This window comes from Ursus americanus, chromosome 20, assembly GCF_024610735.1.
Source record: "Ursus americanus isolate L20-20 chromosome 20, mUrsAme1.1.p, whole genome shotgun sequence".
In the NCBI taxonomy this organism is placed as follows: domain Eukaryota; kingdom Metazoa; phylum Chordata; class Mammalia; order Carnivora; family Ursidae; genus Ursus; species Ursus americanus.
This window is the reverse complement of record NC_142146.1, coordinates 11,818,081-11,830,608: the sequence shown is the minus strand read 5'-3', so window position 1 is coordinate 11,830,608 and position 12,528 is coordinate 11,818,081. Positions and strand designations below refer to the sequence as shown.

General features: G+C 46.9%; 1 protein-coding gene across 11 annotated transcripts in view; it reads right to left on the bottom strand.

Annotated features, from left to right (window-relative positions):
- Nucleotides 1-12,528, bottom strand: part of TRAK1 (trafficking kinesin protein 1) — a 116,153-nt gene that overhangs the window by 61,254 nt on the left and 42,371 nt on the right. For 2 of the 11 annotated variants that reach the window (XM_045798157.2, XM_045798159.2), the window contains exon 1: nt 6,722-6,800. The exons of 8 other annotated variants lie outside the window; for them this stretch is intronic. In XM_045798157.2, coding sequence (XP_045654113.1) covers nt 6,722-6,785 — 64 coding nt within the window. In that variant the 5' untranslated portion in view covers nt 6,786-6,800. Of the gene's footprint in view, nt 1-4,847; nt 5,405-6,721; nt 6,801-12,528 lie in introns of those variants that run through there. One more of the 11 variants, XM_045798152.2, reaches the window with a different exon arrangement.

Here is a 12,528-nt window from a genome sequence, read left to right as displayed (position 1 = left end):
AGCCGAGCCAAGACCATCATACAGCATTCCCTGCACAGGTGCGGGGTGCTAGGTCTCGTTCAGCTTTGGATCCGTAGGTCTGCAGATCCTGTTTTGGTAGCTAAAAATGTCTGCTGCATCGAATTGCTACCTCCATAAAAACAAATATAAGACCATATGACTGCCTCAAATAGCAAACCAGAATACAATAAAAATGCTATTTAAAAATAAAACCCTAGAGACATATGCATTGTCTGGCTAATATTTTGGAACCTGAAAATGACTACTACATTGTACAACATTAAAGAGGTATTCTTTATAAAAAGAAGGCTTAGCAGAAATTCAGTGGCAGGGGTTTTAAAATCACATTTTGAAAATCTGCATAAGCTTTAAATACAATGTTTATGAGGATACACACTCAGAAAAAAAATGCCATTTAATCTCAATAAATGGCATCAAATTGGGCTTAATTCAATTCAAATGACAGTGAGTCTGAAACGCTGGCAAGGGAGGGAGGGAGGGAGGATAGGAGGGGGGATCTCCACCTTGTGCATTATTCATTCACCAAATATCAGACTGACTAGAAGATGTGTAGGATACCGTACTGGGGCACGGTGTGTACAAATGAAAACAAAAGCTGATTTCATGTATTTGAAAATACTCTCAAGTGATGACTCATCACCAAGTTGTTTCTACTCAGCTTTTAACTCAAATCTAGGCTATCCTTAACAAATGATGCCCAAGTCTATGTATATTATATAATAAACACTGAGGACACAGCATTTTGAACACAAAACCATCCTAGACTCTCCATGTCACCTCATATTTCTGGGTTTAGTCCTTCAGGATATTCCCTGCCTCCCACCCCCAATTTCTCCTCCCCCCCACCCCCGCCCAGCCCCCTAGGGATGTTAAGGAATTCTCAAATCTTATCCACACCTGCATTCATTTCAAGGTTAAAGGCAGAGACGGGCCAAAAAACATCTTCTCTGACAGAGTACTTTCTTCAAAAGCCAAAGCAAGAAAGCCTAGGAATGCCTGTGCCAAGTGGGAGATCCTGGACCTCTGGATGGAGCTCGGCCCCAGGAAGAGTCAGGTATGTGTGCTGGCCTAGAGGCAAGGACCAGACACTGGGGCACCGGGGAGGAGAGGCAGGGACTGAGTTATGGACCGTCCCTGGGAACGCTGGGCAGGAAGTGTGGCCTCCTGCGGGGTAGAGGGGCTTCCTTCTGCAAGTGTCCCTCTCTAGATCTACTCAATATACTGTCAGAGGCGTCACTGTCCTGAAGGTCTACCATGCACTGTCCTGAGACAAGCCACTATTTACAGTCAAATTTAAATTGATTAAAATTAAATAAAATCCAAAATTCAGTCATGCTAGACACATTTCCAGTGCTCCAGAGCCACACGTGGCTAGTGGCTACCATACTAGACAGCACGGCACAGACTGTTTCCATTGTCACAACAAGTCCCACTGGACAGCAGCCCTCCTGAGAGTGCCCCTTTGTTCCAAGATGTGAGCTGTATACTTCCTGAGCTCCATGGTCTGTGCCTCCCCCTGCCCGCCCGACCCCACTGCACCCCCCTGCCATTAGTGTCCTTCTGTCCTCTCCTCCCCGGTGCCATCCACTGTGCAGACCTCTCTCAGTGCTCCAAGCGCCCCCCTCCTTCCACTTCTTGGTCCCATTTTAGCAGGGCCCCCCATCATTGAGGGTCATGGTCCAAGGACTTTGTTTATGCCATTAAAAATAAATAAATAAGAGAAACATCATGCTTCAAAACCTGGGCTCTGGGCTTGCATCGACCTCAGAGGGAAGACATTACCGCTACTTTCCCAAAGAACAGACAGTTAAACTATGCATTTATACTTCCTTTTTTTTTTTTTCAAGTCACTTTTACAGCCATTCAGAAGGGTGCTGTGTCTGGAAAGGAAAAAGCCATCCTCCGCTTCCAAAGGTGCATCCCACAATAAACACAAAAAGAACACATGGGAGGCCTGCTTGCATTGACACAAAAGTGCAGGAACATTAGAAAATCATTTCGAGGGGGCGCCTGGGTAGCTCAGTCATTAAGCATCTGCCTTCGGCTCAGGTCACGATCTCAGGGTCCTGGGATCTAGCCCCACATCAGGCTCCTCTGCTAGGAGCTTGCTTCTTCCTCTCCCATTCCCCCTGCCTATGTTCCCTCTCTCACTGGCTGTCTCTCTCTGTCAAATAAATAAAAAAAGAAAAGAAAAGAGAAAAAAAAATCATCTCAAAACCTAGGAACAATTTTTCAATGAATGTTTAAAATACCTCCAACAAAACTTTACTCCCAAATTAGCCACGCCCCACCTTGGGGTGGCATTTTAGAGGTCACTGCAGTCAAGCAAGTTAACAGGGCACACATGACAGCCCCTGTGTATCGTCACGGACTTTTCACTATGGAGTAAGAAGCCCAAGGAACAACTTCCTCAGCCGTCCACCGAAGCTTCCCCGTGATACGACCAGCAGGAGGGAGACCACCCCCCGCCCCGACACTCACACCTACAATGTTGGACAGCAGGCAATGAGGGTGTGCAGGTATATGAGAAACTAGCAAGAAACAGGTGCTAAAGATACCATAGCCTGGGGCGCCCGGGTGGCTCAGTTGGTTAGGAGTCTGCCTTCGGCTCAGGTCATGATCCCAGGGTCCCAGAATCCAGCCCTGCATCTGGCTCCCTGCTCAGCGGGGCATCTGCTTCTCCCTCTGACCCTCCCCCTTCTCCTGCTCGCTCTCTGTTTCTCTCTCTCAAATAAATAAAATCTTTTTAAAAAAAGATACTATACCCTTGTTCAAAATGCCACTCACCTTCTGAGAGGGATTTTTAAAAAGAACTTACTAACTAGACTATTTCTGAGAAAATAAAATTAAGCACTGGCCCAGCACGTCACCGTTTACAGAAAGCTTTTACAGTTGACGCTTGAACAACATGGGTTTGAACTGCATGGGTCCACTTATATGTGGATTTTTTTCAATAAATGCAGTACGGTACTGTGAATATATTTTCTCCTGTGATTTTCTTAATAACATTTTCTTTTCTCTAGCTTACTTTTTCTAGAAAACTGCATATAATATATACAACATACAAATGTGTCAATCAACTGTTTATGTTTTTGGCAAGGCTTCTGGTTGACAGTAAGCTATTAGTAGTTAAGTTTTGAGGGAGTCAAAAGTTCTACACAGATTTTTCTATTGTGTGTGTGGGGGGGGTTTGTACCCCAAACCCCGACACTGTTCAAGAGTCAACTGTATTTTCAACAGCCCTTCACTATGGCTCTGGTCATTGTGTCTATCCCCACTTTCCAGACGGGGCATCTGAGTTGACAGAGGCTCACAGAGGTCCCAGGATGTGCCCAAACCATGCAGAGTGCAAAATGGGCCTCAGAAACTCCACGCCAGTGCACTTTCTGGCAATCTCCATACTTCGAGAGTCATTACAAAAGTACGCTCTCTTTAACTTAAAGACATACACTTGAACCCAAGCCTTTTGAAATATTAAAACGGTGTCACAGTTTTTAAAAGTATACTTTTTTTTTTTTTTAAGTGACCAGCGTAGCCAAGAAACAACAGAAGATTCTGTGACAGACCTAAAGAATTATTTTCCAGACCTGGTCTCCACTGACATTGGCACAGTTTCCCAAACACACCTGATGTAAAGACCACCTTTAATTATGCATATTAACGTAAGGAATCATGTGCTAAAAATTCAGATTTCTCAGGACCTCTCTGGGTCTGGAGTAAATCCAAGAATCTTCTTTTTAAATAAGTGGGCGATTTTCATAATCTGCCAGGCTTTAGAGGGAGGACACATCCAATGTAGGTAGCCATGACCCTGTCTGACACCACAGTTAAAACTGGTTTATCTGCACAAATTCCGCGGTGGCCACGCTATACTGTGTTGAGAGCTGGCTGTTTCAAATCTCTAAAAATGACTTTAAGGTACTAGGCACCCAACCCCTCCAATTTCTTATTATTCTAAGCCCAGGCCCCATGCCCTTTGTTACACCATCTGGGGTCTTACTGTTTTTGGTTTGGGGGGGTGGGGAAAATGGTGTGTAAGATTCCATAACTAAGACTAAAAGGGGGAAGGATACGGTCATTTGACACCAAATAAAGCTTTCCTAAACCTCAGAGAGAAAAGAGAACAGCAGCTGTTTTTTAATTCCAATTTTTAAAGAGGGGTCCTATTGTCCTGCAATCGATACTCCCACATATATATATACACACACACACACACATATATAGATATGTATTACTTGTCAGTGCTAACCCTGCAACGTAAGTGTGAGTCAGTAACTCTGACATAAATGATGATTTTGCATCTTTTTCAAAACATTTGACTCATCTTCTGTCATTAATATGGAAAGTTCCCTAGAAGTTTCCCTCATTAACGATTCAAATGCCAAACGACAAGAGAGACAAAGCAGTGCTGTGTGTCTCCTCCTACGTGGCCTCCTCAGGTAGGTCAGGACTGGGAGACGAAAGGGCTATTTCATTTGCAATTTTAAAGATGCATATATAAACAAAGGCAAATGGCATTTCCAGACCAACTGCACGGGCCAGGAAAGAACCCAACTAGTGAGAAATGAGTAAAGGAATTAACTACAAAACTAGCATTTACTTGAAATCCCAATCCCCTGGATTTTCTCAACTAGATGATTTCTGGGTTTCTGTCCCTTGTATTCCCTGTTTTGCTGTTTTAAAAATGGGATTATGAAAATGCCAGTTGTCCCAGTAAATTCTGTCCCAATGGCCCTCTCCCCTTCATCCAAACTGGAACAGAGGGTAAAGGAAAGTATTCTGCTCAACACACACGCAGACAGTAACTGCAAACAACACTGATTTACCCTTGGACAGATGAGTTGCCTCTCCTTCCATTTTCCTTTCAGTTGGAAGAAGAGAGATCTGGCTGCCTCCGGGCCAAAAGACTCAACTGAGAAATGGCTGGGTAAGAAAATCCTTCTGACAGACACCCAGATAAGAGTCAGCGGCCTCCTCTCACCCCTCAGACTGACTACCACGAGCGACTGGCTTTATTCCCAAGGACGAGGGTGTAAAGAGAGCTGGACGGTGTAGCAATTGGGTCAAGACAGTAAGAAAGCTTCCTCCCCCACTTCTAGGAGGGATCCGTGGGAGCCATGGCCACACCCAGCTCATCCACAGTCTGGGACAGGCACTCTGCTGGAACTTACACTCCCCATTCCAGTGATCCACTGAGGTCCATACTTTAAAAAGTTAGGGAGGGCTCAGTGAGTCCCAAATCACCAAGGAAACTACACAAGTTCACTGACAGTTCTGAAAAGACGCATCCCTATCATTGCCTCTTGGAGTCGGGTGACAGGATGGGAACCTGCTTCAAGAATAACCTATCCAAACAAGAAAAAGGATCCAGTCACCTTTTCCCTGGAAGGCCCTCGGAGCTGCCCACCACCACCATTACTCAGGATATTTAAAAACGCACACGGACTCCACATGACGCCGTCCTCACCGAATGCTGGGAGACAGTGGGGCTCAACTGGGAAAGTTTCTCAGCACAGTTACATACACACCCACCCTACCCGAGGAAACCTCCCAGTCCCTCTCCTGTAGCCGTTGGTCAAGGCAGAGATCAGCAGACAAGAGATAATGATGTAGTTCCTCAGCTTGCTGATGAGGCCGGCCCCCAACCTGCTACATCATTCTGGTTCATTGAATGTGGTCATGGTTAGAGCAGTCTGAAGCTCCCGATTCAATTAGGAAACAGTCACCTTACCTATGAATGGCTCGTGCGGGGCTGAGAACATAGCAACCCTAGGGACCAGACCCTCAGACTGCACACATACTAACTGTGTTCTTTCGTGTGTGGCGGGGGCATACAAAAGACATGTGATTTGAGGGTCATTTTGAAGAAGAAATTAAAGAAGACAGATCCACTGTGTCTTACACGATTCTGAGGCCCAACATCACAGGAGCCTAAGGGCCCTCTCCTGTGGCCTCTCTGAGAACGCACCTCAGTGCTATTTTCTGGGTACCCGAAACCTCCCGAGGCCTGTCCGGCCACACAAACTCCACCCAGTCTCCTCTGGAATGTGCCACACCCTCCCTGCACACAGGAGCCGGTGACAGAAGGAGAGCCCCTCCCAACGGCTCCCCACATCCATATCTCTGTGGGATCCCACAAGCAAAATTCATTTGAATTGCCTGCTGGGTGGGAAGCTGCTTCTGCATTTTCTCCAGCCTCCCCAGGGGCCCCCAGGTCTGGGCTCCCGAAAGGAAGGATTCTTCCAGGCCTGCTGCCAACTGTCCAGAGAGCCACCTCCTGAATACACTCTTCCCCAGCCCCGCCAATTGCACAGAGGTCACCGAACACATCTCCCCTTGCGTGCACACACACACACAAGCGCATGCACACGCATCAACACCACACTCACGCCTCACCCCAGAGAGAATTCAATCCAGGAGAAGTATAATGCTCACAAGTCCAGCACACCAATACCATCTGCCCTTCTGAGCAAAGACCGACTAAGCGCCGAGGATTCTCAACGAGCCCTGCCCACCTGCCATCTCGTCCACCATGCCTTCAGAACTGTCAGAGCCATGCATGCCTACGGTGGCGCTGGTTCCAGTGCCCCCCCACCTCCTGCCCGTGTCCCCAGGCAAGGTTTCAGGACCACCACCCTACCCCAGAGGGAGACAATGCCCCTACACATTCCTGCTCTGTTTCGCGGGGGGCCATAATTACCGTCCGAGCATTCTTCATAATACCAGTCTAGTTCATAATAATCCGCTTCAATAAATTTCTGCATAGTCAGTATTCTTGCAGAGGAAAAAACGGACTTCACAGCGCCATCAACATCAAGTAAAACACTGCCATGCCTCCCTGCCCTTCCAGAACACTGGGCAGAAGAGCATCCTGAAACACACCGGAATTAAGCTGTGCATTCCTAATGACAGTCTGCAGCCAAAAGAGAAAAGAGGCCGTGAAAAGCAGAATTCTGGTGGGGCGAGGACAGGAGGAGCAGAAAGAGAGGCAATTTGCAGAGCTGTCGGAGCCCCCAGCAGCCCTGCTAATAAAGCGACAGCGGCCAGCAGCCCTGAATGGGAGTATCCGTTATCATCCTATCCAGACGCGAGGAGGGTGACGTCAGGGACACACACCACCACCCGGAGGTCTCACTCGAGCCTTGCCTCCCGCTCTGGCCTCCCGCTTGCTGATCATCTTTCAATCTAACAGTTGCCATAGAAACTGGCCAGCTCTGGAAAATGATGCAGAGATTTCCATCCTTGGAAATGTCTTCCAAGGATGCTGGGAGCAGGGGCTGGGAGGTGCCACGCAGGGAGAAAGGAGGGTGCAGGCAGGTGGGGGCCGGGGGTCTTGCCACCATCATCACTTCCAACAAATGTTAAGGACAAGAATATATGCTTGATTCTGGGCCTCCTCGGAGTCCACCTTTGAAAAACGCCACCTTCTAAAATCTGCAACCATTACTTTTGATTTTCTTTCACCAACCTTATTTAATACATTAAACACCTTTTCTTAACATTTTTGACCACCACCTAAAGGAAATGTGAATTACTCAGAAAATGGAAATATTTCCATTGAGATGCAGTTCTGCTCCGCTGCTCATGCCTTTGCTCAAACTTCTGGGAAAACGGCCTGCCACATACAAACAGGGGAGAACACCATGACAAAGGGGCCCAGGCAACTCGATATAGTGTTTCATGCACACTCACGTGTGTACACGTACAAACAACAGAAGGCAATAGCCCACCTGCAAAACGGTGTGGCTGCCTCTAGGGAGGGAGGGAATGGGGCTTTGCAACTGTCCTTTTAAGTGCATCTACAATGTTTTATTTCCTTTTTTTTTTTAAAGATTTTATTTATTTATTTGACAGAGAGAGAGACAGCAAGAGAGGGAACACAAGCAGGGGGAGTGGGAGAGGGAGAAGTAGGTTCCCCGCGGAGCAGGGAGCCCAATGCAGGGCTCGATCCCAGGACCCAGGGATCATGACCTGAGCCAAAGGCAGACGCTTAACGACTGAGCCACCCAGGTGCCCCTATAATGTTTTATTTCCTAAAGAAAAAAAAAAGGAGTTACTGTTTATTAGTTCTAAGCGTCTGGCATGTTTTAAATATCTCATTAAAAGGAGTAATGGATAATTAAACAGATTCTGGACTTACTGTAGGTAACTCCATCCCTTAAACCAGGGTTTCTCAACCTCAGTGCTACTGACACTTAAGGTCAGATCATTCTTTGCTGTGGGGGGCTGTCTGGGCATCTCGCAGTGTTTAGCAGCACCCCTCGCCTCTACCCACTTAGAGGCCAGAAGCACCACTCTCTCTCTCTCTCCTTGCCGACGTAAGGACCAAAAATGTCTCCAGACACTGCCAAATGTCCTCTGGGGCCAAAAATCTCCCTCAAAAAACAATGCCCTAAAACGAAACTACCTACAGAACCTCACCAGCCTCTGGGCTGGATACTGTAACGATCCACTGGCATCACCAGCAGCAGCGTGGGCTTTGATGGGCTTTTCTCTTAATTTTCTACTCAAGGCCATAATAATTTGTGAACGAGTAATAGTAAAAGTCTCTTTTCCACTACTGAGAGGACATGCGTCTCTCCTTCTACGGTGACCCAACAGGGACAATTTCCCTTTATTCTCCCAGTGGCATATGATGCCTCCATTAACAAAGGTGGAGACATCCCTCGAGGGCAGGACTTCTGGGAGTTAATGTGAAGCCCCCAGAGCTCTTGGTAAAATGCAGATTCCAATGGAGCAGGTGTGTAGCAGGCCCGAGAGTCTGCATCTCTAACAAGTTCGAACGTGACGGCAATGATGCTGGTCCCCAGACCACACTTCCAATGGTGAGGTACATCAATAGGATGGATAGATCGGGGAAAGTAATATATACAGTGTCTGTGTGTGTCTCTCCGCATTTGAGTAAAAAAAAAATTTTAAGAAGAAAACTCTATGTTTGTGTATGTATATTTACATATATACGTGTATGTATATATATACACACATATATATATTTATACACATACATACACACAATTACAAACCCTATATATAGACTCTTGGGCAGAATCTGTACTATGGATAAATATATCTCAACCTTCCTAAATCATGGGAAGCAGATGAGTCTTTAATGCTGTGTTGTGAGGTCCCCAGAGCTGGCTTCCTGTCCCCCGTATAGGTTCCAGACGCTTCTCCCAGCTCCAGGTACCCCCTGCTTACTTCAGCGTCCTGTGGTTTCACCAGGCCGTGCTTGTCCACCAGCACAAGATGCTACAAGCAGATCGTCCCACTTGCCAGGGGTGGACAACTGAGCCCACTTGGCCCAGCCTGCACACTGTGAGAGCATGTCCTGCCCCGCGTGGAAAGCGGGGTTCCTGCCTCTTTAGCAACATCAAATAGCAGAACCTCCTCAAGTCTCAGAAGGGGAAAGGAAAGTTAAAGGCAGCTGGTAATGAATCTTGGCTCAAGCTGTAAACAGGCTTTTGGGCAAGTCTGGAAGATGTACAGTGCCAGGGAATGGTACTGCCTCTGGTCATGCTGTTCCCCAGCTGTCAGCTACACCCTGGAGGACCTGCGGCCCTCCCCACCCAATTCCAAATTCTTCCTGGGCAATGGAGAGAGCAGACCCCAATGCCTCCCTCACTCACTTTAAGCCCTGCCCTTCCCTCTGCCTGACCCCAACTTAGATACACATTTAAGATTTTCTAGGACATCTGCCTATTTAAAGTCAGCAGCCAACGATTTTAATTCCAGCTATACCTGCCCCCATTATCTGAACATCTCTCCCTCTGGTCCTCCATCATGTCTCTCTCTGGCAAGGACGGCACCTCTCAACAGCCCCACAGCAAACCCCCATGTGGCCCTCCCACATGTCATTCCTCAGAAAACGTGAGCAGAGGCTGGTGCCCCAAGCTTTTTCTAAGGTTTTGGTAAAAATTCCTTAAGATGGGGGCACCTGAGTAGCTCAGTCGGTTGAGTGTCTGTCTGGCTCAGCTCATGATCCCAGGGCCTGGGATCAAGTCCCACCTTGGGCTCCCTGTCCAGCAGGGAGCCTGCTTCTCCCTCTGCCTGCTGCTCCCCTTCTTGTGCCCCCTCTCTCTCTCAAATAAATAAAATCTAAAAAAATAATAATAAATAAAATTCCTTTAGGTGTTTCTAAAAAGATGATTCTAAGCCTCCCGTCAACAATTAACAGATTCCTCAAATATCAGTACACTCAACAGGTTCGATCCACTATGTCTGGGGGAAAGGGTCCAATGTGAATTTGCAAAATGAAGATGTAATAAACGAATGGGAAATGCAAACTGTAAAGCATCACAGAAAGTCAAAGCCATGCACATTTCCCTTCCTGCACTATGAGTTTTTAAAAATACTATATTTGTAACACATCATCATAAAGGCAAAGAATAATGGATAAATGGATGGACACACAGACGGACGACAGACGGACTAATATCAGGCAGTTTAATTTCATAGTTAAGAGCATGAGCTTTTGGAGTAAGATGGCCTGAGGTTTGGTCCAGGCTCCTCATCTACCATATCTGTGACCTTCTTAGACACAGAGTCTTATCTGTTAAATGGGGTGATTATAATACCTGCCTCAGAGACGAGGCAAGGTTTTAATTAATTAATGGATGGCAGAGCACTCAGCACAGTGCCTGGGACAAAGTGAGTTTGTAATTAATATTAGTTTCCGATCATCCTCATCACTCAAATTCTTTAAAAACATAAGTAAGCCCGTACAATTAAAAAGAGAGTACAACTTTCTAAGCTATAATTAGGGAAATGAGGTAGAAACATCACGTCTTGGCTTGTCCCCGCATAATTAATGAAAAGGCACTGGGTTCACAGTAGAAAGCCGGTGTGACAGTTGGCGGGGGGCAGGGCGGGGGACGCATTTCTAAACAGTAATATATTACTGAACATAACTTACATCAAGTGCAAAGACTGTACGTATCCAATTCATGTCTTAAGAAAATGGGAAAGAAAACAGAGTGTATCAACAAGTACAAAGGAAATAACATCACTGGTGGGTGACTTCCATGAGCTTCAAGCAAGATTCAAAGTGAGTATCTACACCGAACTCCCATTTTATAGGCTCAGATGGATAAAGCAATCCCTCCGCAGCTCTGCAGAGATGGCGCTGAGGGTAAAATCCAGGTGTATCTGCCTTCGAAACCACACTTTCCTCCAAGAGTCCCATCGCTCCGAGGGTCCCAGCCTTCCCTCCCACTCATCCCCCCCCCGCCCCCCCCCCGCGGCTTCCTGCAGCTGAAAAAGCCAGTTTCCCCCACCCCCACCCCAGGCCTGGGCTGCCCCCATCACCACCCCACCCTGGGAGACTCGGATCAGTGACAGGTCCCAGGAGCAGCCTCAGAGAAGCCACCTCTCACTCACTCACCTCACCCAGGACCATCTAGGACATGAGGCTGCACACAGGCAGCCAGCACTTTCCAGCTCACTCACTCCTCAGACCCTGCTTGCTAATTACCAGCCCCTCCCTGTGCACATGACGACAGGGGACCCAGACCGTTTAAGACTCTGGCCCAGGATCACTCAGCAATAAGAGCATCTGGATAGAAATGGGGCATGAGCCACCCCTACAGTCTTCCCACTGACAGCTAAGAAAACATCTATGATGTTTTACAAATGAAACATAAAAGGAGAAAAAAAAAAAAAGAAGACAAAGGAGATAAAAACTCAAGGTGGCATCTCACAGCAAAAAACAAATCGTGGGGGCACCTGGGTGGCTTAGTCGGTTAAGCGTCCCACTCTCGGTGTCGGCTCAAGATGTGAGACAGAGCCCTGGGTGGGGCTCCACGCCCAGCAGGGAGTCTGCTTGAGATGCTCTCTCCCTCTCCCTCTGCCTCTCCCACTCATGCTCGCTCTCTCTCTCACATAAATAAATCTTTTTAAAAAAACTGTGAAGTCTTTTTAAGAAAAAAATTAAAAATGGTCATGAAAGAACTAAATGGAAAATATCAATGGGACTTTGAGATACTAAAAAGAAATAGTATTTCCAGCTCTGTCAAGAAAGTGGCCTAGCAAGGATACCACTCCACCCACGACCAGCAGGTCAACACTCTGGTGTCCAGCTTTGGGTGAAATGTCAACAGGGCTCCTTGGAGAGCTGCTGAGTCCATGCCTTCGGGCAGGAAAAATCAAGGTCCGCCTACAACGCCGGCTTGCAAGAAAGCAGAGTTGGCTCCACAAGGTCTTGGGGGCAGAAGTGATATGACGCAGAAGGCAGCTTAAAAGGACAGTCAAGGGCCAGGCTGTGACAATTTGAACAACAAAAACAGAATATAGTTAATGACATTTAAAGGGAACACAGTGAGTCTGTCAAGGCCGTGATGATCGGGGAACGCCAAGACAAAAAGGGCAACCAAGCGAACGAGGCAACTGGTATATTCAGGAAAGATGATAACAGGAAGATATTTTTAAACCATCTGAAGAAGTAGGGGGGTGGATGTGTATGACTGTTCAGTCTCTGCCACTAATATCTTTAATAAAGCATTACATTAACAT